Genomic DNA, 26,969 nt, shown 5'->3' with positions numbered 1-26,969 from the left:
ACAGGGGTGTGAACTGGATTTGGAATAAGGTTCTGTTCAAGAGCTCCCAGTCTGACTGCTGCACCTATTTTTTGAAGGCTTTCCATCATCACACATCAAACAGAAATAAAAAGCCTATCATTTTCTGAAAGTTTAGTTTCGACGGCCATTCCCACAGATCTCTCCAGAATTTGACACAGCACTTAAAAGCACACTTTTTAATCATGTGCCCTCTGATGATGCTGCCATATAACATACAACACACAGACATTAAATGCTCGCACCCTCTGCATTATTAACAACCAGCATCAGCCGGTTCAAAGAATCTGGTTTTAAGTCCACATAAACACTCAAAAGAGAAGAGGGAAAGCTGAATGTTATGTTTAAGAGGCCTGCAGTATGAGAAAGAAATAGTGGACTCAGCTCTGGAGGAAAGCGATGAAGCTTGAGATGGTCACACAGCTGACAGCAGCACTCTTCACAAGTTCTGCACTTTTTATAGCCCAGATAATACAACAGGGAACGAGAGGCACACAGAGAAAAGGAGGATCATGACTGTCTTAAATCTTGTCTGCTGTGGATCCTATGGGCCCTGCCCTCCAAAATGTAGCAAGACAAACACACACACACACACACACACACACACACACACACACACACACACACAAGCACGCTTTGACAACGTAAGCAGGGCTCACTTTGAATATATCAAAGGCCCCACCACAGAGGGATTGACTTCTGTTCCTGGAAGCATGAAAAAAAAAACAGAAAACTTTATGTTTATTTCCCTCTGGTTTTATTTGGCTGGTTTCATTGTGGGAAAAGTGTGCTTGTTCTGTGTGACATCTGTTTACACCGCAAGGAGTAGCTCCTTGTGAGATTGACATGTTGTTTGCATATATTGACAGCAGACACCAGAAACATAGGAAACGCATTTGCTCCTGTGGAACCAATGAAAATGGAAACGAGATAGGCATCTGCTGTGCTGCTCTGACCTGCTTTTAATAGCTTATGTGGAATCTGGAGGGCCAATTGGATGGTCCTTCATGTTGCTATGCTGCTGCAGAAATGATGTACACGTAAAGAATGCTGCATCCATACAGCTGGGAGCTGATAATTCCAATAGTTTCTAATATAATACTGACCTCTAGTGGAGATCTGCAATAAAGCACTGTGAGCTCAGTCCATTTGCACACTAGAAAAGCCGTGAAAGTCATTCTATGACCGGATAAGTTGTAACATTTAGCAAGAATTAACAGCATGAGAATAAAATATAAACAAATAAATATTTTAATTTATTAAACTATCTCAAAGACATTGTGTCAAAAATACAAGCAACAGGGTGATGCCAGATTGCATTGAGAACACTGAGGTCAACATTGTGCCTTACAGACATTTGATCCAAAGTACGCAGAACAATCACTACACTGAAAACACATTAAATGCAAATGTGGGAATGACATAGACAAACTGTATTTACACATGAGCTCTGCTGCTGTAACAGCAGACTTTACCATCCTGTGGGTTTCATTAGAATTCTGCTTTTCCTGTCTCCTTCCCTCAATATTGTCAGCACAAGATATGGGAGGACTAGTCTTTCTGTTTGTTTGTTTGTTTAAATCAACTATTACTGCAAAAGCAAAAGACATCCAATATGGATGCCCAAAGATCTGCTACAGTATATTAGCTGAAAGCCACTCACTTCCTTGTTCATGCACACAAACAGCAGTAAGCACATCAATTTCAGGTGAAGTAAAAGACACTGATCTGAACGGCAGATGTTTCTGTGCTCTTGCTATCAGTTTAAAGTTGAGAGAGAAAATTGGGTCACGAAGAGACAGAGCCTGAGTCTTCAGCATCCGTGGAGTCGTATTCGTCGGCGGACTCTGTGAGTGCCGGGTAAGGCCGAGGCTGGTCCAGATTGACGTATGTGACGTTCAGACTGATGTAGTGTTCTCCCTCCAAACCAGACAGGATGGTAGAGACGGCCGACACCAAGGTGGCAAAATTGGGCCTTAACTCTGACTCGGGGTCCCAGCACTGCAGCATAATCCTGTACCTAGAGGGAATATTGACAGTATCTGTCTGAGCAAGGAAGGGATGGTGGAAAGGGCTCACTGTGTCACCGGCTACCATTAAATAATTTAATACGTGTCAGGACTAAGTAATGCTAGTGACGTGTTTTTGTTCTTTTAACTCTCATAGTCGACCCAAATCCAAATCCCTACAATTCCAATAAACTCTTCCTTCAAGAGCCAACCAATACATGATTTCATTAAAATACATCAATACCTTTCTGAGTGATCCTCTTATCCAACAAACCATTAGCAGCAAAAAATATAATTATAAATAATACTAAAGTCAATTTGTTGGTAATTAACATACAGGCAATTCACATCCCTTTTATATCCATCATTGTGTCCCAGGGTGACACTTTTCCTCAGGGGACAAGGGAAGTCAATGGTTGATTTATTTTCCATCAATCTGTAAGTTGGTGAGCAAAGAGCTTACAGTGGGATGATTTATCATTAAAACAGCAAACTGTGTTGGTTATTCCTTGTAAAGTGTGTGTACAGGTGGTTTTGCATTTGTGTATGAGTGAAAGAAGCAGTGTTCATTAACTTTCAAACTACATTGCTCAACTCCGTTGGAGTGCAAAGTAGCGAACAGTTTGTGGGTTTAACTGAGTGACCTTTTAAACATATTGCTACTGTTATAGAAGGCTTCTCATCCATCTGTAAACCTGTGTTACTTCTGTTAGTGCTTTAGCATTCATCCTAAAACAGCCCTTGACTCATGTGTTAAATTAAATGTACGTAGCAGGGAAAAAAAAATTAAGTCAAATTCTAGGATGGTTTTTTTTCTGGTACTGTACTTACAGAGGGTCAGGACAGTATTGAGGCTGATGAAGCCTCCTGCCATTCAGTAAATAATGCGTTATGTCATAAGGGTCCACTTCCGGGTAGGGGCTCGCTCCTCGGGTCAACATCTCCCACATCAGAACACCAAAGGACCACTGCATCAGGGCAGGAAAAGGTTAGCGTAAGTACTCGTGTGAAAAAAATAAAATAAAAGAGTTTAAGAGCATCCGATTAAAATTCCTTTGTGAGTTGAAGGTTTGCAGTTGGAACGGTCGAATTGGAATAAATTTGCATTAGATAACATCTTTACCAAAACACAGTAGTACTTCTCAGACAGGGTAACGATAATAATTTCCTCACCACATCTGACTTGGATGTGAACTTCTGTGTCCGTAGACTCTCAATGGCCATCCATTTGACAGGTAGCTTAGCCTTCCTGTGATCCTGAACACTGTAATACTCCTTATCGAACACATCTCTGGCCATGCCAAAATCTGCCACCTTGACTGTATACGACTCGTCTAGCCTTAAGACCAAAAAGTGACATTTACATCACATTATACTAAATTTAAAAAAAGAGAGAGAGTGAATTAATTGCAGATTTATCTGTGCATCTTGCCGACTCACATGCAGTTACGCGCTGCAAGATCTCTGTGCACAAATTTCTTTTGAGCCAAATACTCCATCCCTTTGGCAACCTGCAGCCCGAACCCAATCAAATCCTTCACAGTGGGGTTCTAAATGCATTCCATACACACATGAAGAAAAAAAAACACTCAATTTAAAACAGGTGGAATTATAATGTGAACAGATGGCTGAACATAAATCAGACTGTTCATTCCCACTGTTTTAATTAGCTGTCACACCCTCTTCTCGCAGCGGATGAAGTGCCGCAGGTCACCGTGTTTCATGTAGGGCAGCACCACTAGAGGGAGCCCCTCCTGTGGCAGGAGGATGCCAAGGAGAGACAGCACATTGCTGTGGTGGAAACCTTTCATTATGATGCCCTCCTTCAGAAACTGCTCCACCTCCTCCACATCTGTTATTCCTGATGACGCACAAAACCATTCATATTTAAAAGTTAATGGGGAAAAAAAGGACAAAGTAATCACATTTTTGAAAAGGTTGCTCTTTCAAAGGAACTGTAGACTTCCTGGTGCATTTCTAAAATCTGCAAATACCAACACAGATACTCCAGAAGCAGATATTACTCACTGTTCAAAGACTTGACAGCGCAGTGAATCTCTCTGTTGTTGTGGTCTGTGAAATATCCATGATAAACAGTGCCAAAATGACCTGCAAACATGAAATGACAAAAGCATGCAGCTTCCTTCAGATGTGATGCGTTACATGTGTTTGTCTCAGACTGAGGCGGTGAGGTTCCATACCCTTCCCTATGATGCGGTGGTGCTGCACCAGAAGCATCTCCGCAGGAATAAGAACGTCCTTCACCTCCTCTAGCAGCTCTGGCCGAAAACTGGAGATGGAGATCTTCTCTGGAGGCATGAGGGGAGTGAGGGTAAGATCTATGCTGCCTGTGGCGTAAGCCAAGCTGGGGAACACCACCGGCCCCCCCAGCGGGGTGGGAGGATTCAGGGATGCTACTGGTGAATGTCCAGAAAGAGGAGCTTTTAATGCATGTCAGAAGCAAATGAAGTAATATATTGAGTGATAGGTACCTCTCCTGTAGTCGCCAACAGGTGACAGCTCCACATTGTTTGAACCGGAGCGATTAACACTATGAGCCAACCGGGTCTCTACCATGGAGGCTTGAAAACATTTCACAAGACTTTTTAATCATCAACCAGACAAGAAGAGTATTTGTACAGCATATGCAATGCCAGGGGTGTTCTAGTTGAGAGACTTTTGTATAAAATCCGACTTCCCACCCACAGCAAAGAGTGGTTGTTTATACCAACCTGATCAAAGTCCACGTGACAGACACGAGCCTACCTTTCTTCTTCTTCCTCAAGTGTTTCATGACAACAAAGGCCAACACCGCCCCGGCTACCAGAGCCGCCAGGATTCCCAGAACAATGCCCACCATGTAGTGGTTACTGACACGGACCACTGTTCCAACGTTGTGGACCTGCCCATTGATGGAGATCTGAGAAGCACAATCCATTATACAAAGTGAATACCATTTAGTTCTTTGTGATGAAAATGTTCCACTGGGAAACATGAGTAATTTTTAGGTTATACACAAAGATTGATTTGTATTAGGAATCTTAACTGAATATACATGTAATCTATTTTGCATGTAAAATAGATTACATGTACATTGATCTTTTCTCGCTTGCGTTATTTACCAGCTCGTACCTGCGTATGCACAATATAAAAGAAGTGTTTTATGTGGGTTATGTTGCATGCTGGATTAAGGTAAATCAGTTCATTATCATTAAAATTTCAGCCTCACAAACCTTCACTGGCAAACCTTCACTCGGGATGGTCATGTTTTTGGGGATCCTGCAAGTGATCTCATTATCCAGGACTTTAGCATCACAGTTAACTCCTGCTACCGTCATGATGATGGTCATGCAGGAGCTCACCAAATTCAACTTTTGATGCTGTGATATTAAATAAAAAACATCAGATTAAATTAATTATTTTTCAAATGTAAATATTACCAAAAACACATTTATTCAAGCAAATGTGTTTTTGGTAATATTTACCAAAAATGAAATGAATTCAAGACAATCTCTTACATGTAATGACACTTCATCAAAGCCAGGGTACAAATTGAGCACTTGCCCCTCCGTTTCAAAAGGTATGGGCTCGCCGTAGGGGTGGTAAGAGAACTCCCTATCCCATAATCCCACTGCTCCATCCATGTCAAAGGAAAGCTCGCCTTCCTCCGTCTCATCCCTGGGGAACACCGGAGCCATGCACTCCATCCTGCTTGACAAGGACTTCCCGATACACTCCTGACAAGAAATATTAGTAATCAAATTACTATAAAAGTGCACTGTGATTGAATCTATCTACAGTACATGATGATGACAACTGTACCCTTGTCACAGGTTTCAAGTGACTCTCATTGGGTTTAAAACGGATGATGGTACGATAAACAGAATCCAGGTTCTTTCCCTCAATCACAATTTTTGACCCCCTGTAATTCAGACAAATGTGAGATATTGTTTCGGAAAGAATGATGCTAATTTCTCCTAAGAGTGAATTTTTCACATGAGAAAAATACAAAAGTTGTTCTTGATCTACTAAATTCAAATGTAAAGCAGCTGCTTGATGTACCTGTCAAAGCTACAGCTTGGCAGGACAGCTGTAATTTGGGGGTTTTCCTTGTAGTAGAACACCTTAGTGGTGAGGATGGGAGACTTGTCGATAAAAACACTCAGAGGGACGTCCCTCACCTCTGAAATGAGTTCGGACAGGCAGATGATGGAGGACACGTTACCTTTTGGCTCTGTGACACTGGAGAGGGACAGGGGTGCAGTCATTATAAAAAATAACGGATAAACTGTTGTCATTTAAAAAGCTCCAACCTTTGAAATGTGCTTTAAACGTTCAATCAAAAAACATCTGCATGAGACTCTTTTCAGTTATGAGTCAGTCCTTGAATACCAAAAAGGTTTCAAGGAACGGTTGGAACATGTTCGCAAAATGCGTCATTGCAATAACATTTCGTGGGCGGCAAAATCATCTTTAAGAAATAGGACACCAACGCAAAGCTGTAAGGAAACCTTTTATTAAATTAACAGTCATCCGAAAAAGGACGCATCGCCCAGACACTCGTAAGATATTGAATCAGTGTGTGACGTATCCTCCAGTCCTGTGGTTAGCCTAGAGGGGTGTAAGTTGTTTTGGAAATACGTGATGGAGAAGATGACCAAACTTCAGAATCACCTAAAATAATGGACTATCATTATATGTATAAAGATTGGTGAAGCTATGTTATCATCATTATGGATGACCTGACATAGATAATGACTAAACATGAGTTAGATCAGATGAAAACATTTAGAGGAGACATTTCACACCTTTTTATGGGACAGAGGACATCATTGAGAGTCACTTTCCTGGTTTTCCCAGCATCCAAGTGAGGTCCTGTCACTGTGATGAGCGTACCTCCAGCACAAGGCCCATAGTTGGGCTGGATTTCTGTGATGTTGGGAATCTGGTGGACAGTTTGTTTGGAATGTCTTTCAACAGATTCAGTAGCATGTAACACACTTATAGCATGTTTCATACCTTTTGTAGCTTGTATGTAACAAAGATAAAAGTACACAATAACAGCACAAGTTACCACAAATGTAAATCCAGGCGCTTCTGCCTTCCCGTCGATGGAGTAACGCCCCTCCACCTTGCCCTCATGGACCTCCACTGTAATGTTGACTGGTTTGGATAGTTCAGTGGCTCCAGAGCGAATCTTACAAACCAGGCTGAAGAACAACACAACAAATTGCTAGCACAATCATGACAGTGGAAAGGCAACGTAAACGTGTGACGACAAGATCACAAACATTTCTCCATTACACTCCCAGTAGGCATCTGACTAAGAAATTACAAGCTTTTTATTTGTAATGCATGCTTAGGATTTTCTATTTTTTTTTGACAATAGCATGAACAAATTACAACAAGACCTTCATGGTTACTCACTGTGTGTTGTTGCTTTTGGCTGGACTCACTATGCAGACAGTCTGTCCCAGTCGGACATGGTGGGTCCTGGTAGTGATGGCAGGTCTCATTGGGGACTGAAACTCCCACCCACACACTGTTAGCTCTGTTTGACCATCAGGGGGTGCAGTCCGCGGAAAGAACTGCGTCAATAAAGCAGAATGTATAGCACCACCTTGAAAAGAGAAGTTGTAAAAAAAATTATGTTTGCATCCTGGAGTCAGTGACAAATCTCACCCCGATGATCCCTGGGGGGCAGGACTCATTCCTCCAGGGAGTTTGACACTCGCTTTCCCAGGAGCACACTCCGGAGCACCAGCCACAGCCCATGAACTTAGGAGCCGTCAGACACATGGCGCAGGTCAGGAAGTGCTGGCAGCCTGGGCCTCTCTGGGGCACCTGGACCATCTGAAACAGAGAGATTGGAATTTTACAGAGGACATACTCAGGGGAAACATGTGCTGGAAGGCGTCATTATGAATGTGTCTGCAGCCTGAGTATACCTTTAATAATTCATTCCATCCATTCAAGAAGAGAAATTGATCCCGGCTCTAATTTACCACCATGGTGTTTAACAGATCTCATGCACACTGGCTCCAAACAACATCAAATAACATAAAACTGTTTTTATATAGAATTATTTCTCTTTTTTTTGTTATTTTCTGTTGACAGATATAAAACCAGCTAATTTTGCAATGCACTGCATCTGATAATTACTGTGAAATATTTTTCCCGCATAAAACATCATAATCCAATTAAATAATCATAACAGCACCACTTAGTCATCTGTCAAACTCCACAGTAAGACCTCATCAAACCTTTCTTTTCACAAGCCACATTTCATTTGCATGCTTTTCAGGATGTTTACACACCTGCTGCCGTTCACACATGATGCGTGTGATTACTGATCCCGTGTCGGATTCTGGTTGAGCCATATCAAGTTTATAGATTTTCTTTCTCCACTTATTCATTCTCCCAGTCAGGTGGCTCACAGCGTGCAAAGGGCATAGGGCAATGGAAATGTCCTGGGAAGCTCTCCAGAGAATTTTAGGCTCGTGGGTGGATCAGTCACACTCTCAACTGATTTGTAATTATAATGTAATCTGATCTGCATGTCTTTGTGTCTGTGTGAAGAAAAATGACCCTAAGGGCTTTATCCCTTCACAAGGGCATTAATACCTGATAAACTATCAGATGTTTATTACATCTGGAGATGGTTTTACTCATAATTTAACACAAAATTGCTACTGTACCTTGTCTCCAACCACAAAAAGAAGATACTCTGTTGAATAAACCGCAGCGATGGACGACACCCTCTCATTCTCCACCAAAGAGTAATTGGCAAAGATAATAGGGCTTGATCTCCTCAGTACGAGCTGCAAACAATATCAAATTACAGTCATCAGTGGTCAGATAAATAAAAGACAAATACAAAAACTGGTCATTTTTTAGGTCACACTGTATACCTGCAGCAGGCGTCCCGTAGAGGTACCAATATGGGCTACAGTCTTGTTGTCTATGGTTGTGACCAACAAAGATGTGAGCAAGACGTCTCTCATCTGCCTGTTGAAGAGGTCCACCCTGTAGTAGGGTTTGGACACCATAGTAGGGTGGTCTCTGCATGTGGCGTTGTTCTCCATGCTCTAGTACCAATGCAACAGACATCAGAGGACATGAAGAATAAGGAAATCAGTGAGAAAAAAGATACGCTGAAAATTATTTAAAGACTAGGTTGAGTTGACAGCATTTACACAGGTGTAGGAAATACTTCTTGGAAAAGTAAGAAAGCAATCTGTAGGTTGAAATAGAAGCTGAAGATAAGGCTGTAAATTGGTCCTGAAGTAAAAAATATGTCTTACAATAACACAGTGAAGATGTGAAATTCTAAAAACTACATTGCTATAACAGCTGCTGGTACAGACGTAACCACATCCACATGGTGATCACTGACAAACATCTCTCTGCTGATGAAGACAGACTGAATTCAAGTTCCAGAAAATGATAACAAAAAAATTCTCTAATTGGGATTGCTCACACGTGCATTCACCATTGGATGATGCAGGAATGTAATTCCCAAAGTAATAAACCAACATATGATTACAAAGGATTTTCTCACAACAACAGCAACAACACAATTACACTGCTTTACAGCCAAGGTCCTTCTATTCTTCATCTACTCTGAATTTCAAAGTCGAATGAAATATCTTGACACCTCATATCTGAAGTTTCACATTATTAGCATAATTTTTTTTTTAATATCTCATAACTTTAGAAATTAGACATACTGATCACGAGGATAACCTTGACAAAATCCTTTTTGTACCAGAATCACAAGGTAAGTGTGTCATGATTACATGATCCTTTGGTAATTAAAGAGGCCATGATAAATGATGATGTGCTGCTCTAATGACAGAAGGATTGCCTGGAAGCTGCTGATGCAGCACAGATCACTGATTAAAGAGGTAAACACTCACCAGTACCTCCAAGGACAATATATTTAAGAAATGACTCCTTGAAATTGTTTTCTTGACATAAAAGGGGAAAAAAATAACCTGAAGTCATTGTCTACTTCATGTAACTCTGGTTATGGTACAGTTTCCTGAAAGCTTTTCTTATATTTTACCAGCCAAATTAAAATAACAACTTCATTTATGAGGCTTAGACATAGTTACATCAATCAAGCCAGAGGTATTCAATAGTTTAAAAGGTCAAGATCCCTCAAAGGACCATCGAAATTACCATTAAAAACAAACTGCCTGTGATCTACATAATTACATGCTTGGAAAAAGTACACCGTTATTCAATCTAATGATTGTACTATGCTCACACAATTTTATGAGTAATTGTCAGGCACAGATGTCAGTGTTTGTATCTGTTGTTCTTCTGAGACATGGAAGAACCTGAAATTCAGAAAGTTGGAAAATCTCACTGGATGACAGCAAAAAAAAAAAAAAAAAAAAACAGGAGGAGCTTGAGGAGAAAGTTAGACAAGTCCAACCAGAAAATCTTCCTCTGAATACAAACAGAATAAAGAGAACATTCAAAAGTCAAAAAAACCACTTCTAAATGTGCATCAGCTCAGTATCTATCTGCTGGAATCCAATCTATTTTTTCTGTTTCCTCCTCTTTCTAATTCACAACATCTGTTTTCTTTCCCAAAAATTCTCAAACTCACCACAAGACAACCTCCCTCCACCCCCCACACCTCTTTCACCCCCCACAGGCAACAACTTAACAAAAACAATAATATCATGAGAAATATGCAAAGACATCTCAAACTGAATAGCTTGTCTCTAAATGAAGGAATGAAGGCATAACAAACCCCAAACAGATGGACAGACGGTTTTCTCATATTATCTTGCTATCTGATGAATTTTATAATGTTTATAAGACTTTTATTTAGTTCTTTTCCAATGGTTAAAGAAGTTAAATTGGAAATAGACTGGAAGCACCGGGGAAACAGCTCGCCTGTTGTTGGGTAAATAGTTGCAAACTCTGAAAGGCTAAATTCATTTACATTCACACGCTTTCAGTTTCCACTTACACAATAATTGGAAGACAGGCTTACTTTGGAAAACATTGAGTGACACAATGCAGCTGGAGCCAACTGAAACCTTTTAAACGTTTGTCTTGTTCGTCTTACCTGTTGCTGTCACACAAAATTACACAATGCAAAAAAATTCCTGTAAATCGCTTTTGGGATATTATCTTTTCCTTGTCATGTACAAACAAGCAAAATGTTAAAATTATTTAAGAGTCACATAGTAAGTTGTTGTTGTTTTTTAGAGGAGTACAAAAATACCTGGAATCCGGCAAAAATAATTATCAAAATATCCTTCAAGGAAATGCCTAAAAGGTTTTCTTTTTTTCCAAGCTGTAGATATGAAAGTGAGTAATGTATTGCTGGAAACAAATGAATCATCCTAACTGGTAGACTCCAGACACGCCGCTTGTTTCCTCCTGTCATCTCCTCATGAATCAGTCAGACACGAAGCACAGCAGACTTAATTTAAGTTTGTTCTTGAACTACCTGCCACCTTCACACAGTATTTTAAATAAACTCAAACCAGGATTTTTTATTATACCTACTATCATTTGTAACTGCTCATATTGAGCTGGTGGGCTCACCTCATGTGGACAGCTCTCACAGGGCTGGAAATGGCAGAGCCCTCTGGAGAGCTGTTCAGGTCCAGACTCGCAGCAGTCATCCACTCCGTCTACGATCGCTTTATTGACGTTGTCCATGGGAAAGGCGCAAAGGGCTGAATCTTGGTGCGTGACCCCGTTGTCATCAGTGACAGCAAAAACCCCGTAGAGAATGTCATCCTCCTCCTCTGCCCCTAACTCCTCTGCCAGCTCTTTACCTGCCTTGCCAAAATGGGCTGCCTGGACCACGTTGTAGACCACATCCTTATAGGGTTCACTGGCGACGTTCCTCCTCCGCCGCTTTGGTTCAAACCGGCACTCCAGAATCACCTCGCGGTACCGCTTCATTTCCCATTCATTCCGAGGGAGACGACCCAAACGAGTCTGGAACGGAGAGGAGTCCTGATCGGGGCTCTCTCTTTGGACTGACAGGAAGTAGACAAACTCCTGGGTGAAAAAGCTGTAGACATATTCGATTTGGTACGTCTTCCGCAAGCCTGGAAGGACGGTCAGGCCGCGCACATCGGGGTAGAAACCATCTTCTGTGGCCAGTGGTCGACGTACTGATATGGACTTCCTTCCATAACGCTGTGTCACACTATCGTTGACAGTGGTGGCAACAAAGAAGTAGACAGTCTGACCTTCTTCCACCATCGTGACTTTGGTACCAAGCGAGCTGGCCACACAATCGGGACAGTAGGCGGCAGAGTTTGAATCCTTTCTAAACAAACACTGAGAGACAGACGGTGACTCTCCATTTGAGTTAAGTTGATGGAAATAACAAACACCGTATTGAGAACTTCCACACGAGTATAAAGACATAAACATCGTATCCAGCAGCAGCACCTGATTGTTTGTGTCCTCCAGGAAGTTGGGGTCCTTCTCGATGTTGCACAGATTACATATCTGACAGTCTGGGCTTCCCACCGGCCCAGTGCGGAGCTCCCACACTTTCTCCAAGCTTCTGTTGACCGCCTCGATTACGTTCTGAGAGGCAACGTAGACTTCCTGGTAGAAGGAGTTGTTGACTATGTTCTGTATGGGGCCCCGGGCTTGGAAGAAGGGCATGGTGTAAACCACAGAGAAGTTGACAGGACTAGGAGCAAGAGAGGGGCAGTTGGCCAAAGCAAGGGCCAGCAGAGTCTGGAGCCAGACGCAGGTCCCCGACTGTATGGCCCAGTGGACCATCTCCACTCCAGAGCAAATGGCTGGCGACAGCACAGACAACGATGGGTTACCTCCAGGTCTGTTGTCTAGACAACAGCATCTTTAGGACCTGCCAAATCATAACATTTATATTATCATCACATGACAAAGACCAGTTGTTGTCCTTTGGACAAAGACACGTTTGTACATATGAGGCTGATACTGGGACACAAATATCTTAGTTGCAATAATTTATCTCATCTTGAGTACTGCTACCCTGAATCTGTCCAAAGGTAAGAAAATCTACCAAATAGCATCTTCTACAGCTGTTAAGAAAGTCATAATAACATATTTCAAAAGGCAGGATGGATGTTTTCCCCTAATTCCATACCCACACCTGAACCAAAGTGGAATGCATTCTTTGGTTGGAAATGAGATGATGTAGGAGCATGTATTATTTGTAACTGGGGTAAGATCAAATCAGTTAATTATGTTTCAATTAATTATTTTTGCTAAATTCTGTTCAGTAATGATTCATAATGGATCTGAGGAGAGAAATATCATCATCTTCACTCAACTAGATGATGATTCAATTACATGTGGCCATGAAAATTAAAGCTTCCTCTCCCTCATGTTTGAATTATCGCATTAAGAGCTCAGTAGACAGCAGAGAAAAATATTTTATATATCCTTTGTGACTCATGTTTGTGTCATCTTATGGAAATAACCTCACCCAAACAAAATCGATTTTAAGGCACCAAACGTATCATATAAAGTATAATTTCAGTGAGTCAGGTCTATCAGTTTCTTAAGAACAACCAGCCAAATGGAACCGCACTGCAAACTCCGGAGCCTTGTCTTCATTCTGAACATACGCTGTAGGGTGGATCATTAACCAAACACACCACGGTAAGGCCGTATTCAAGAACCGCGGCCTCTCTGCTTTGCATTCCTGTCACAACCGTTACGTGCCTCTCAAAGGGAAAGCTGTGCACGGACTGATGGTCATAAGACAACACGTGTCTTCTTAATGTCCCCGTTGAAGAGGAACCGCAAGTCCACTCGTGCCCAAGAATTTTATCAACTCCTATTTCATTCAGAAAACAAACACAATCAATAAAACAGATGCTGTCTCTTCCATAAGCAGCCATACTGAAACATTAAAACTCAAGAGTGTTGTGTCTTTATAACAATCAATAATTCATAGGAGTCTAATGTCATGTTACAGTTTAACATTTGCAGGTCCATGTGAAACTGAGGTTAATGTCAGCGGACATGGGTATACATAGTAATGGCACTGATTGACTTTCTTCATGTTCATGGTTAATAAAGCAAACAGTTGGAGCTAAGTTTCCGTTCTTTGTGCTATTGTTCTATTTACAGTCTGCATTAGAGTAGTTCTTCAGAGGTGAATTAAGGATGCAGTCGAATCAAGGAGAGAGACAAAACCCCTGGGTCTGTTGTGATGGCATCTAACCAGGTTCCAATCATAAACATGTTATCTTTATCTTGGTGTCAGTTTTACTTTACCATCAGTTGCAAATTGTATACGACACCATTTAACTGCATGGGTTAGTGAAGTAAAAAAAAGAGCATCTCTCCTTTATGAATTATTGCACAGCTATCCGCCTGGATTTGAGGAAGCAATCTGCTGTTCAAACAATCAATGTTCAAAACATACTGCACCCCAAGGACACATGCATTGATGACATGGTAGGAACTGTATCCAAAACAATTACAAAACCACAGGCACACAACAGTGTCGCAACACAAAGCAGCTCTTTACTTAGTTATGAAAATAAATTATTAGTTTAAGGGGTTATTTATTTATTTATTCCTCAACAACAATAAATCAGCAGTACTTTTTTTTTTAAATCAAACGCGGAAACATTCCCCCACGTTCCGTGACTGCCTCCGGTTTTGTCCTTTTCATTTGAGGCATATTTTTGTTCCGTTTTCATTCACGTTATTTTTCTCATTTCTTATCCTAACCTGAAACACCTGAGCCTAACACCTTCTTAATGTTATTATAACACATACTCTGCATGAACTGAGAAGATTATTGTCAAGTTAAACCGTAATATTTCACAAGAAATATCTAATAATCTAATATTATGGATATAAACACATCTTTTTTTCATTCATCGGCAAAGTTGCTTATATTGCAGCTCTTCGGTTTGATGTGAAAGATGATTTTTAAAATGTTTATTTCTAGTTTATCACCTTTTGACTTTTTTTACTGGTTGGATAATAAATATGGGACCTGAACACCTGAGCGGAAAGCTGGTTCTGGTCCAGTGCATCATGTACAGACCATTCTCTTACCTGTCCAGGTTAGTTCCTGTCCCCTTGAACCGCAACCCGCTGCGCCTTCAGGTCCTTGTCTGGCGGCAGAAGAGCGGGGATGGTGGGAGTTTCCTCTGGCGGATTCAGGATTACACCATTAGATTGATTCCGTTTTTAAGTTAAAGTTTCACAGAGCGACGGGACGTAAGAACGTCTTCGGATTTAACTGAAGAACCCAATGCCGGCTGCTCTTTGCCTCAGCACCGCTCCAGCTGGCTCCGCCCTCCCGGCTTCAGGCCGGCGGACCCCGGTCAGCAGCACCGGGCGCTCCACACACCTTCCCGAGTGACGCACCGTGCGTAACGCTGGATGTTTTTGAGTTTATAATGGGTTTACAACGTGTTTCTGTTTCATTCTTATATCCGATTCGAGATTACTTATTTACTGTTCCCTTCGGAGGCGTCACCACACATGCAATTCTACCGGGGCAGGTGCCAAACCCCATAATTAAGACACTAGTCTTTGCTCCATGCCTGCTGTATTTGTAAAAAGCGTTTGTTCCATTACTGAGCTGTTGAAACCAGAAGTGAAATATTAGAATTTTATCTTTGGAAAAATTATTTCTACATATTGTATATCATAGACAATATTCACATGGGCGTTTTAATGAGAATTAAAAATATCTGTTATGAAAATTAAGTCAAACTACGGCTAAGTCTTAGAAAAAGGTGAGATGTTGTTATAAATATAATCCTACATACTATGACAAGACTACTCTTAATTTTGTGCAAGTTTGCAAAATTGAAAAAAAAAGAGCATCAACATTGTTTTTAGAACTTTATAAATTATAACAAAGACTATGTAAGCATTCATTACATACACACAGAAATGTAAACAAAAAAAACTTGATAATGGGTCAGTTTTCTTTTAAACCATTTATTTATTTTATTTATTTATTTTTGAAACATTCAACAATCATAAACCTGCACTGTTGCAAACTCATTTGGACGTTGCACAATGACATTTGGTTAAGGCACAATTAGCAGAGGTCCCATTCAATACTTTTATAACTAGAAGCAGACAAAAAGAATCACTTTCCTTGATTATTTTGCATATTAAGATAAGCATAATAATATAATGTAATAGCATTTGAATTTTTTGACAATATTTGCAATGCAGGACCACCTGACAGCAGTAAATCTGTTGCAGACGCACAAACACATTTCTCTTGTATGAAAGCATATCTAACCACAAGAGAAAGCACTGTACCACCTGCACTTAAAAGAATTCAATTTCACATTTTAGTGCTGATTTTTTTTTTTAAACCAGATGATATTTAAAAACACTTTTAATCTGACAACACTTGGTCCATTACTATAAGAAATGCATGACAACATCTTCAATGGCAAATTAGTTTAAGACTTTTATGTAGTCGCTTTGCCATTCATGATGATGATGCTACTTCCATCAGTAAATCAATATTTAAGTTATAAAAATCTAGACAGATAAAATACAGAATTCATCTTTGTTTTATATCATCAATGATCGATAAATCAAATCTGAGAAACAAGGAAGCAAAGAAAAAATCTGAGTTTTGACAGTCATTTTTAAAACTGAACCAACTTATCATTCACAGCTGTCCTTGTGTCAGGAGATCAGCTGCCAGCGAGAACTTAGTAAGTGAGAGGACTCAGGATAAAGAGGCGATCCTCCTCCTTTCTAATCCACTTCAGCAGCTTAGTGACGGCTGACACGGCCAAAGCTTTGGTCCCCAGCGGACTGAAGCACAGGTAGAGCTCAAAGCCACTCGTCACCTGCAGGACAGTAAATGGAACACGATGAAGCGAGACAAGGCCGTTTGACTCAGCATTAAAGCACTTTACAGCTGTTTCAGGTAGATTTTCACAGCAGGGTTTTGATGCATCCGACTCATAATGCACAGAGCCAGTCTCTCTTATTAATTGTTAACACAAAAAGTTTCCATGTTTAGTACTGATCAGAATCACCGCAACAACATTTTGAATGACCGAACCACATTTAGCCCATTAGCAGTCCCAATGAAGACCGACGATAACCTCAGATGTATGACGACAGATTAGACACAAAAATTATATTTGTGTATTTTCTCTTGTGTTTGTGTTATCTATGTGTTTATTTGCTAATTTCAGTCTTCTCTTCCGTGTACTGTACAAATATTGTTTAGTTTTAGGAAAAAGAAAACATTTCATAATAACCTCTTTCGTAAATATAATAATCAAAATTCAGTGACAAACTTGTCACTCTGACATGTTTCGTTAAACTTTATACATGACTTACTTCCTGATTTCCGTGTCGTGTCGTGTGAAACTTAAGAGCTGAAAACTGATCTGGAGCAATTGCAACATGCTGTAATGGCATAATTAAATGTCACAATACCGTACTGACCCACGCCATGAGGTTTTCAGATTCACCACAGCGGTAGAAGGAGCGGAGAGGTCTGGTTGGATGATGTACGTGGCTGTGAAGGTCCTGATATAATCCCATGAGCCTCTCCTGCTCTTCATCAGACTGGTAAACAAAAGGAAACTCTGGACTGGAGGGAAAGAATTAAGAAAATTGTGTCAACCTTAACAAGTGAAGACTTGCATGAAACAAGTTTTGCGAGAGGAAGAAAAACAAATGGAATCAACAGAGCTTTAACGGAGCATAAATGTTTCATCACGTCTCGCCCACCTTGTGTACAACCCCGAGCTCTTCGATTTGTATAGGAAGTGCCTGAGTTCTGGAATGCCGACCTGCTCCACCAAATAGCTGGGACATTTAAGGGCCTCCTTCAGGGGCTGGTAACCATTGCGCTTGTTCATCCTCTCCAGGAACCTTTTCTTGCATTCAGACATGTTAAAAAAGTCCTCACGGTCAGTGGACACTAGGATAAGGCAGAGCTCAGATGCAGGCTCCAGGTATGAAATGTGAGCGTGGAAAAAGCCTGCAGTGTTGAACTTTGGCAGGCAGATTGGCGTCCAACCTTCACCATCCCGAAAGGACGAAGAGGAGCCGACGAGGTTGAAGACCAGATGCAAGTCAATGTGGTGCAGGAACTGGTCCTTTTTCCTAACCAGAGTAACCAGGCGGTCTCCTGCTAGCAGAATGGAGAACACCAGGTTTTTGGATTTGGCTGCCTGCAGGCTTGAGGAGACCACGTCCCTGGAAGAGCTAGCCAGAGGTAGACAGGTGACGGCACTCAGCAGAAGGCCAGGGTCTCGTTCCAGCCGATGCAACAGGTTGTCCGTCAGATACTCGGAGCCGGCGAGGAGGCGGCGCAGGTCGTAGTTCTGCTTGTGCTGGAAAATGTGGTTGAGCTGGGTGAGGGTGAGCAGGCTGATTATCTGGTAGTAGATGTACTGCAACTCCCGCAGCATTTCCTTTTCTGACTGATGGGTTTGAGACACGCCCACCAGGACCAGAGGGCTCTTGGTGAGGAAGACCACTTTGCAGCCATCTGACACAGAGAAGGTTTAGGGAGTTGATAGGGATCGTATTTGTTAAATAGAATGCACTTCTGACACTTTTATTTTGATTCATGAACAAATTTCTACATCCAACATATAATCTGACCTGCATGGATGGAGCGAATGACGTTCTTATCAGCCTCAACGAAGGATACCAGAGCCATCATGACCCCCATGGTGCTGGACAGACCCTCCTCCGTGCCGTAGCGGGTGTAGATCGGCTTTCCAGCCTCGCTCAGCACAAACACGTGTTTTTTGTGGCTCCTCCATGCTTCACCGAAAACATCCTCCTCCTTGGTTCTGCTGTCCGGTGAAATGTTGCCATTGTGCCGCACCTTGAGCTCCTCTGAACACTCCTCCTGATCTAGTTCTGTCTCCTCTCTGCCATTATTCTCAACCTCAGCGGTCAGATCCTCGAAAGAATGAGTCTGGACGAACATGGCACTCTTCTGACCAGCACCTGAAATTAAAATTTAAGGGATAAATGTTTGTCATGTAAGTGTTCGTCACCAATGGAAGTCCTTTGTTTGTCCATCTGTTGGTGGAATTTACAGCAGATTGGCAGAGTGGTTGGGCATGTAGTGAGGGAGATGCCATAAAATGTTGGGAGTGGATCCGAATAAACGGATGGATCCAAGAATTTGTGTCACAGATCAAGTATGAGCCAAAAGTCTAGCTCACGGAGTGGATCAGTGATATTTTGAGCTTTTAGTTTCTCATGTTTTGGTTGTCTGACATCTTTGGAAATGTTTGTGATCAGAAGTTTCAATGCATATATCAATAGTATATCTGAATGAATCTACACTCCACTAACTGCATCCTGTGTCTTAGCAACTGGTTGCAGTGCATGTGCTTAATAGTAGACTAAAATTGCTGTTTCCATTAGCCCTTTAGAAAAAATAAAATTATGGTTCTCGGTGAATATGGAAATCTCCACAGTATAGTCACATCTGACTATCATTCTGTCTTCTTGAGGAGGAATTTACAATCACAAATACTTTTAACTTGCTCTTTGTACTGGTACAATTATGTGTCCATTCAAATAACAATTATCAAACACACCTTATTGCAACAATCTGTTTATGCTTGTTTTGAAAAAGCAATTATGAATTAAAGCAGGAAGCATCATGCCAATTTTTAAAAAAAACAAGGTTCAATTGTGCATCACAAATAGGATTGAAGCCATTTGTCCTTTTCTTATCCACGCACAAATGCATGACCAGCCCAACTCAAGTTGTTTCTTTAAATATGAGACACTGGTGTACAGCAAACAATACATCAGTGTACAGTAAACAGGTTTTATGTTTTGTAATATAATTCCATGAGGGGGATGAGATGACAATTCTAAGCAATAAATTGTCTTCATTAAATTAGTCTACCGAGCAATCAAAGGCAGAAGACGTCTAAGACATGCAGCCTTGGAAACCTCTGTCCAGGTAATTCACTTGCCCAATTATATCATCAGTTTAAAGTCTAGTATAATTATCATTTCGCCCTCACAACTCATGACCCCTTGACCCTGAAGCCCTACCCAAACAATTTGGAATCAAAACGATATCATTACCAATGTGCTGCAACATCTAGCTCAGTAACTTTTGATGACTTATAAAGTTATGGATTGGCGCAGTTACAGCTAAAACTTAATTTTACTTGCAAGTTTGCATCAATATTTGCCATCTAACAGACTCAGATTTTATATTATCATTTTAAATGTTACCATTCAAGATCTGCAGATCCACATTTCTTGGTACAGGTCGTACCTTGATGTGTACATTATCTAAGAAGCTAGAAGAAAAAAACAAACCTTCTGATTCCCCCTATCCCATAATGGTTAAAAATAATAATAATTTAGAAAAATTTAGATCCAAATGATGATCCAGATTACCTCCAGATTTGCGGGGCAGCCTCACCTGGTTCGGTTCCCTCGACCAGCCCCGGGGTTGGGCTGTCCGACCTCTCGGTGAGAAGGCGGTTCACGGGAGCCAGACTCCCGTTCTCCCATGACGCGGTCGCTCTTTGGACACCTCCATCCATCGCTGCTACTTTTGGCAGCGACACACACCTGATGGGTCACACAGACACGGAACCAAAGGGTCCAAAGGTCAGTGACGTCACGACTGGATCGACGGCTGAAGTAAAGCTGCTTATTATGACATCAGGTGCGCAGGAGTCGTTAAAAATGTTCCATTTGACTTTTCTTGTTGCTACAAACGCTGGATGTTGTGACACAAAACTGACGACAAATTAATAATCCATCGTCAGAGCAGTGTTATAACATTTTACACTCTCCTGATCGGGTCATATTTTCTTGTTTCACGCTTCAGAGATATTTAATATGATAATTATAAAACTTCAAACTTCCCTTCGGTGACTAACTTCAGCGGATCTGAAGGAAACTAGGTCCGGCTTCGTTCTGACAGACGTCTCAAATAGTTTGAATAAATAAAAAAAATATAATTACCTGTCATTTCTCGACTTGTCTGCATTTGATCGTCGTACTTCGTAGTTTTCTGGTCACATTTACGTAAACTAGCTAACAAACAGAGACGTGACAGAAGTGCTTGTCCTGGCTGGTCAACATGCCCTGCAAGATTGCGGAAGTGGGATGTATGGGACTTGAAGTTTTTCACCAGAGAATGGCACCGAGGCAGCAAACGAGCCGAATCAAGTTTAATAAAACACAAATCAATAGAAAAGTTGATTTAGATATAAATGCAAATCAGTTGGTGGTGGATAAATGTCGCATAATAACGTTATTTTAATTCTGTTGTTTAGATTTTATAATTTGATTTTGGTGGTACTTTATGGAACGTCGGATATTAAAAGACTCGGCTTGCGAGTTGGAGTACAGGTAGGACTTTCTGTTAACCCGAGTATGATAATATATTTTAAGTCATTAAGAAATGTCTTACCAAACCATAACTCTCTCTGAGAAACAGCGGAAAAATAATGCTCCCTTCTGAACGTAAAATATTCCTTCACTTATATTAGAAAGGGGACACATGTAATATTCATACAAAATGGGATTGATTCTAAAACATATTTCGTTCAATATTCAAGCATATGGTATCATATGCTACAAAGGAAAGCTGTTTTCAACGTAATCGTTTCTAAATATAACGTCGTATCATTAAAATACACGGATAAATATCCCCTAGTTTCTATACGTACGTAGTGTATTTGAATGCAGCAACGGGGGCGGGACTTGCGTTTGAACGTAACCCGCGGAAACGGAACAACTGACGTGTTTTTGTTATCTAGTAACCACTTCTGCTATATGGGGTCCAGTTTATTTTAAATCTTAATGTCAGAAATTTTGCAAAGTTTAGGAATGTTTGATTTAAATACACAGATTTGTAACGTAAATTAAGATCTCCACTCAAGTGGTATCATGGCGTCTTTTTATACGACCGATAACAAAAGCTATCTGGTATAGCCGGTGGTGGAAGTCAGTGTTGTCCCAGGAAGCTACATCGTTAGCCAGGTGGCTACGTTAAATTGGGTTGAGGGGGATACACTAGATTCACGTCACCTATAGAGAGTTATTTCTCTTATTCATAGCAGAACGATCCTTGGGGTAATTACTTGAGATGCCTATCCGAGCTTACTGTACAATTTGCTCCGATTTCTTCGACCACTCGAGGGATGTCGCTGCCATCCACTGCGGGCACACTTTCCACCATGAATGGTAGTCTGATGGGGGAAAAAAACAACAACAAACATTTTCCAGAATACACTCGTTTCAGATGTTTTAAACAGCAAATTGTTTTCATTTCCTTTGTCCTATATCTTCAGTCTTATCCGGTGGTTTCAAACAGGCCCTGCAAAATCCTGTCCGCAATGCAGAAAACAGGTAAAGTTAATTCCTGAGGTCATCAGAAGTGTCTCTACCTAAATAGAAGTGTTTATTTAAGTGTTGTTGTTGTTGTTGTTGTCTTTCTGCAGGTCAGCACCAAACACATCATCAGCAAGCTGTACTTTGACATCGGTGAAGAAGAGGAGAGTTCGATGGATCCTGAAAGCTTGCAGGTATCAGAATTAATATCAACATTCTGCTTTTGAGGCTATTTGACTAAAAGTGAAATCAGTCTCCAAGTTTTTCATTCTTATGTTTCAATGCATGTGAACAGGTACCACTAAGTTTTTAGCCTGATGTAAGGAAAACACTACACGCTTTTAGCATTTGTTTTACACAACAATTTTTTTTTATAATTAAGTGATTTTTTTTTTTCTTCCTTAGAATGAACTTAATCGAGTGAAGGCACTTTTAAGCTCTAAAGGTAGGAAACCCAGCTGCTGTGTTGAAGGATGTTTTTGCTCAGATTTCTAATATTTTGGCATTGAAAGTTGTTCTTCCTTATCAATTTTCAGAGCGCGACTGGCGGGACAAGCAGAAGGCGGTGGATGGTTTAAAAGACACTGCGGACAAGCAGAAAAGAGATCTGGACGCTATGAGGAAAGAGATCAGAGAGAAGGAGATGCTCTGCTCTGCCCTCAAAGTAAGCCATCAGCTGCTTATTTGAACCCATTTTCTAAGATGACTCATATGTCATGTTGTCCTTAGGATGTACTTTTATGGAATAGCTTTTTTTTTTTCTTCTCTCTTCAATTTCTCTCAGAAACAGATGACATACCTGGAGACACAACAAAATGACACTCAGGCTGCCAAGGAGGAGGTCCGGAGACTCAGGACGAGACTGAAAACCTTTGAGAGGTACCTGCAGTCATTAAAGTACTGTCATATTGAAGCATCTAATAGGACTGTGTATATAACCAACATTTGATGTTGTTATGTCATTTCATTTATATAACTTTCATTGGCCATGTTATTTTTTTAAGTATTAACAGTGTTTTCTGAAGTGTTCAACTATAAAAAAAAATTTAAAAAGTCCCATTCATGCTGTTCTCTAATGCTGCTGGTCTGGTCCCAGCCTGGATGTGTTGTTGCAGGGCCACAGAGCAGAGGTTGAGTCTATGATCACTGATATGGGAATCAGCCAGGCAGCAGTGGAGCAGCTCTCCATCTACTGCATCTCCCTCAAAAAGTAAGTCGCCTAAGAGCTGCTGATCACTTATTCTTTTCACACCACATCTTTTACGGCTTCAGTCTCGATGAATACCACTTTCCAATCTCCATTCACCTTGCACTTATCTCCTCGTTCTTTAGAGAGTATGATAATCTCAAGGGAAACCTGAAGTCTTCAAATGACACATGTGAGAAGCTGAAGAGAGAAGTGCTCACCACGAACAACAAGGTGATTTGAATGCCAGCAAGTCACGACTCCCAGATGAATGGATTATTGCGTGAAGGATTTCTAAATCCAAGATTACCGGTTTCCTTTTAGTTACACAAAGCCTCGATGGAGCTGACTCAGACCAGTGACAACATGAAGGCCCTCCAGAATGACCTGATGAATGCAGATAGAGAGATCTCTGTAGGGCCAAAACCAAGATACCAAATATTATTTTGCTTTCATTCTCAGAGAATAGTTTAAAGTCCTGCGTCTATTTCTATTTGCAGAGTCTAAAGAAGAAAGTGGAGTTTCTTCAGAAGACCCTCAGTACCCCAACACGGACTAACGAAGCCCTCAGTCGGCTTGTCTTTGAAAGGTGCGTCACCCGGTCGCTGTGCTGGACTCGTCTGTTGTGACATCACAAATTCTATATGATTGATGAGGCTCCTCTGCCTGTCGTTCAGTCCGGCCCCAGAGGAACTGAAGCATCCTCGCCTCCGTCATCCCATCGGCAGTGAGGATATTGACCTCAACATGACCTATGACATCACCACACCAGAAGACGTAGCCAAGAAACCCACACAGGTCCCATTCAAGAAAATGCGACTTGATCCTCCAGGGTAAGTTAAAAGTGACTTATTATGTGATCGAGCGTCTATCAGAAATTTTCTCTTCAAATCTGGAGCTTCACTCTACAGAAATGAAAGCCTTTCAAACATGTTTTATTTTCCAGGTCAACTTTGTCCAGACACAATGACAAAAGTTCTTGTCCAAGCAAGGTAAGTATATAAATGTCACAACACAGCCCATTTTTAAACTAGATGGATGTGTTTCTCAAGATTCTGTCTCACCTCAGTCTCGAGAGGAAGATGGATCCATGGATCCTTTCCTGAGGAACTCTCTCCTCTTCAGAAAGAAGACTTTTGGCAGCATGTTGGACCCTCAGAGGAAGGCTGGTGCTGTACGTGTAATCTCCTTGATTCAGGTCTTACACTTGAATGTGTCATTTGTCCTTTTAATATTTTTAGTGTTCCTTGTTTCAGGTGCGAACTGGTTATGATGGTTTAGGAGGACGGACCAAATTCATCCAGCCTGTATCCTTTTTTGTCAAGTGGAATTTATTGCATTATCATAACTTCTGTCAATTTAACTTAATTTTGTGATAAATTGTCCATTTTTCTATGTACATTTATTCATCTTTTTCATCATCCATGAAGATTTTCACTCAAAAAAAGCTTGTCCTGATAACTTGATGCAGTGACAATGAGTTGAAGTTGGTCCCATGAAGGCATAATTTAAGGAAAAACATATTTGAGCAATATTTCTTTTATAAATTGAATATGGTCATAAAAGAGATTTAAATTCTTAACAGATATGGCCATGAAAAAAACCTGATTAGTGCAATTGAAAAAAAGGAAAAATGACTATCATTCCTTATCCATGCATCCCATTCCAGTCTCCTTTAGCAGAGATTCGCCCGCTAATGAAAGCTAAAAGGAAAAACGTGGTCAGGCCTCCACCCAAGATTTCACCTTGCCTGACTCTGGACGGCTTTCTGGAGTGACCATCCGCCCGACCTCTGCCCGGCTGTGGACGTCCAGCTCTGGATGCTGTGTTGAGGTTTTTGGCACTGAGAACCAGCCTGGTAGCTGTTCTGCCACTTAGCAACAAACAGGAAGTGATGATAAAACTTTATTTAAAAGTGAAAACTGATCTTCCTGTTGACAACAGATGCTGACAGAATTTTTTTTATTGAACAGAGCCTTTTTCCTGTTATTTTTATTTGGTTGTCTGTATGTGTGTGAGGAAAATCCACAAACCGGACAATGTTGATTCTCTGATAGACCAATGATAAACACTGCTGCTTCTATTCTCTACACTCTGAGATGATGAGTTATTTTTCATAATTGAATTTAAAAACCTTTAATTGCCTACATATGGATTTTCTGTAGGCAGTTTTCATTTTTATTTTCCTGTCAGATGTAAACCAGTTCAAATAATAAAACAGTAACTTAACTTTTTTCTTTCCCACTTGTGCTTTGACATGTGCTCTCCTGCAGAGGGCAGTATAGACACCGTTTTCCCCGGATGAGAACATGAATCTTGCAGCCCACGTGAACCAGACAGATGTCGTAAATTTCTGAATCCATTTGTATTGAAAAGGCTTCACCAGTAAAGAAGGAAGTCCTTAAGAAAAATACACCTTCAGTAAAACCTGAGTTGCACGTTAACATCAAGTAATAGAAAACTATACTGCAAATCGACTCTTGGCAAATAAAAGAAGTTAATTCTAGCGGTTACCACAAATCAAATGCTGGTTTTGCAGAAATAAGAGCTTGCAGTGATGGAGGACCGTTTTCATTCCGCAAAAGAATTTAAATACACCTGATGTGATGCTTTCTGACAAAGGTTCCCATGCTTGAACGCAACAGCAGCTTGTCCATGCCTTAGAAACTTTGATATCTTTGATAATGTGGGAGAAATGCCAAACTATGTTTGTCACAATTGAGTTTAAGCACCAGGTAGAACAGGAGTCCTTTTCTCAATCGCATCCTATCTGCGCTCACAAATTTCCACCAGTGGAAACCAGCTTGTATCATAAAAACATTTAAGATGCTCTTGTAGCATCAGTGATCAAACACTGAATGAATGAGTTGAGTGATCAGTTAAACTGGTCCAGGGAGATATGTCAGAATTATTTATAGAACATGGCGGTGTGGTTTGTTTTTTTTTAAAAGATGGCTCTTACCAGTGCAAATGAAAGTCACAACAGCCCATACAAACATTCATGTACACATAAAACAATCCATGCAGTGCTTTTGGTGCCAGTAAACAGAAAAGCCTAACTGACCTCAAGGGATTTCCACATATATGTACATCTTCCTGTAGGGCAAAAGGTCACCGTTTTCCTACACAGCATTCCCCAGGGAAAGTTAAAACTAACAACACCTTGTTATTCTGAGAAAGAAAATCTTTTAAAAAGTTCTTTCGGGATAGTTTAACATCTGTGCGCTTCGATCATCCATCGCTTCCTTTTCCTTTTGTGCTTCATTCCAGGTTTAATGAGTCTTAGTTATTCATAAGTGTGAAAAAATATACAACATCCAGGAATTTCTTTGCTGGTGTTTCAATCCAGAAACGGGAGAAAAAAATAACAATCCAGCCCAAATTAAAGCAAATGCTGATCTTAAACTGAA

General features: G+C 40.8%; 3 protein-coding genes across 7 annotated transcripts; 1 reads left to right on the top strand and 2 right to left on the bottom strand.

Annotated features, from left to right (window-relative positions):
• Window positions 1-774: 774 nt before the first annotated feature.
• Window positions 775-15,414, bottom strand: mst1rb (macrophage stimulating 1 receptor b). Of its 2 annotated transcripts, XM_068316457.1 has the most exons (21): window positions 15,090-15,414; window positions 11,601-12,894; window positions 8,939-9,115; window positions 8,726-8,848; window positions 7,710-7,880; window positions 7,455-7,615; window positions 7,102-7,237; window positions 6,836-6,972; window positions 6,090-6,269; window positions 5,850-5,949; window positions 5,546-5,764; window positions 5,261-5,407; window positions 4,794-4,947; window positions 4,520-4,609; window positions 4,229-4,444; window positions 4,056-4,136; window positions 3,707-3,888; window positions 3,468-3,577; window positions 3,201-3,366; window positions 2,859-2,995; window positions 775-2,038 (listed from the first exon to the last, which is right to left on the bottom strand). In XM_068316457.1, exons 2-21 carry the CDS (start codon window positions 12,804-12,806, stop codon window positions 1,807-1,809), a joined length of 4,125 nt encoding a protein of 1,374 aa, XP_068172558.1. In that variant the 5' UTR covers window positions 12,807-12,894; window positions 15,090-15,414; the 3' UTR covers window positions 775-1,806. The 2 variants fall into 2 exon arrangements, with proteins under 2 accessions (XP_068172558.1, XP_068172559.1); XM_068316458.1 differs by lacking the exons at window positions 775-2,038; window positions 2,859-2,995; window positions 3,201-3,366 and having other exon boundaries at window positions 3,686-3,888.
• A 516-nt stretch (window positions 15,415-15,930) lies between these two features.
• mon1a (MON1 secretory trafficking family member A) lies at window positions 15,931-21,124 on the bottom strand. 2 transcript variants are annotated; one of them, XM_068314982.1, is made up of 6 exons: window positions 21,000-21,124; window positions 20,449-20,600; window positions 18,645-18,998; window positions 17,763-18,528; window positions 17,475-17,622; window positions 15,934-16,864 (listed from the first exon to the last, which is right to left on the bottom strand). In XM_068314982.1, the coding sequence occupies exons 2-6, from the start codon at window positions 20,570-20,572 to the stop codon at window positions 16,724-16,726; spliced, it is 1,533 nt and encodes a 510-aa protein (XP_068171083.1). In that variant the 5' UTR covers window positions 20,573-20,600; window positions 21,000-21,124; the 3' UTR covers window positions 15,934-16,723. The 2 variants fall into 2 exon arrangements, with proteins under 2 accessions (XP_068171084.1, XP_068171083.1); XM_068314983.1 differs by lacking the exon at window positions 21,000-21,124 and having other exon boundaries at window positions 15,931-16,864; window positions 20,424-20,560.
• On the top strand, window positions 20,507-26,952 carry traip (TRAF-interacting protein). 3 transcript variants are annotated; one of them, XM_068314986.1, is made up of 15 exons: window positions 20,507-20,639; window positions 22,334-22,391; window positions 22,484-22,567; window positions 22,779-22,818; window positions 22,886-23,037; window positions 23,158-23,252; window positions 23,470-23,583; window positions 23,706-23,793; window positions 23,884-23,973; window positions 24,060-24,148; window positions 24,237-24,392; window positions 24,506-24,551; window positions 24,629-24,733; window positions 24,816-24,866; window positions 25,229-26,949. In XM_068314986.1, exons 3-15 carry the CDS (start codon window positions 22,547-22,549, stop codon window positions 25,334-25,336), a joined length of 1,155 nt encoding a protein of 384 aa, XP_068171087.1. In that variant the 5' UTR covers window positions 20,507-20,639; window positions 22,334-22,391; window positions 22,484-22,546; the 3' UTR covers window positions 25,337-26,949. The 3 variants fall into 3 exon arrangements, with proteins under 3 accessions (XP_068171087.1, XP_068171085.1, XP_068171086.1); XM_068314984.1 differs by lacking the exon at window positions 20,507-20,639 and adding an exon at window positions 21,824-22,226 and having other exon boundaries at window positions 25,229-26,952; XM_068314985.1 differs by lacking the exon at window positions 20,507-20,639 and adding an exon at window positions 21,824-22,226 and having other exon boundaries at window positions 22,910-23,037; window positions 25,229-26,948.
• The last annotated feature ends 17 nt before the right edge of the window (window positions 26,953-26,969 follow it).

The sequence above is a fragment of the Antennarius striatus genome, chromosome 5, assembly GCF_040054535.1.
Source record: "Antennarius striatus isolate MH-2024 chromosome 5, ASM4005453v1, whole genome shotgun sequence".
In the NCBI taxonomy this organism is placed as follows: domain Eukaryota; kingdom Metazoa; phylum Chordata; class Actinopteri; order Lophiiformes; family Antennariidae; genus Antennarius; species Antennarius striatus.
The sequence above is the reverse complement of the archived record's forward strand: the minus strand, read 5'-3'. Positions and strand labels throughout refer to the sequence as shown.

What these genes read in the sequence shown, in the direction of transcription:
- mst1rb (XM_068316457.1), bottom strand. Translation starts at nt 12,806, where the DNA reads ATGGTCCACTGGGCCATACAGTCGGGGACCTGCGTCTGGCTCCAGACT. An exon ending in GCCAAAAGCAACAACACACA is followed by an intron (nt 7,238 to 7,454) that starts GTGAGTAACCAT and finishes GTTGTTCTTCAG; the next exon opens with CCTGGTTTGTAAGATTCGCT. An exon ending in CAATACTGTCCTGACCCTCT is followed by an intron (nt 2,039 to 2,858) that starts GTAAGTACAGTA and finishes TATTCCCTCTAG; the next exon opens with GTACAGGATTATGCTGCAGT.
- mon1a (XM_068314982.1), bottom strand. Translation starts at nt 20,572, where the DNA reads ATGGATGGAGGTGTCCAAAGAGCGACCGCGTCATGGGAGAACGGGAGT. An exon ending in GGTCGAGGGAACCGAACCAG is followed by an intron (nt 18,999 to 20,448) that starts GTGAGGCTGCCC and finishes TTTTAATTTCAG; the next exon opens with GTGCTGGTCAGAAGAGTGCC. An exon ending in CTGAAAACCTCATGGCGTGG is followed by an intron (nt 16,865 to 17,474) that starts GTCAGTACGGTA and finishes ACTGTCCTGCAG; the next exon opens with GTGACGAGTGGCTTTGAGCT.
- traip (XM_068314984.1), top strand. Translation starts at nt 22,129, where the DNA reads ATGCCTATCCGAGCTTACTGTACAATTTGCTCCGATTTCTTCGACCAC. An exon ending in TGGATCCTGAAAGCTTGCAG is followed by an intron (nt 22,568 to 22,778) that starts GTATCAGAATTA and finishes TTTCTTCCTTAG; the next exon opens with AATGAACTTAATCGAGTGAA. An exon ending in TACTGCATCTCCCTCAAAAA is followed by an intron (nt 23,584 to 23,705) that starts GTAAGTCGCCTA and finishes CTCGTTCTTTAG; the next exon opens with AGAGTATGATAATCTCAAGG.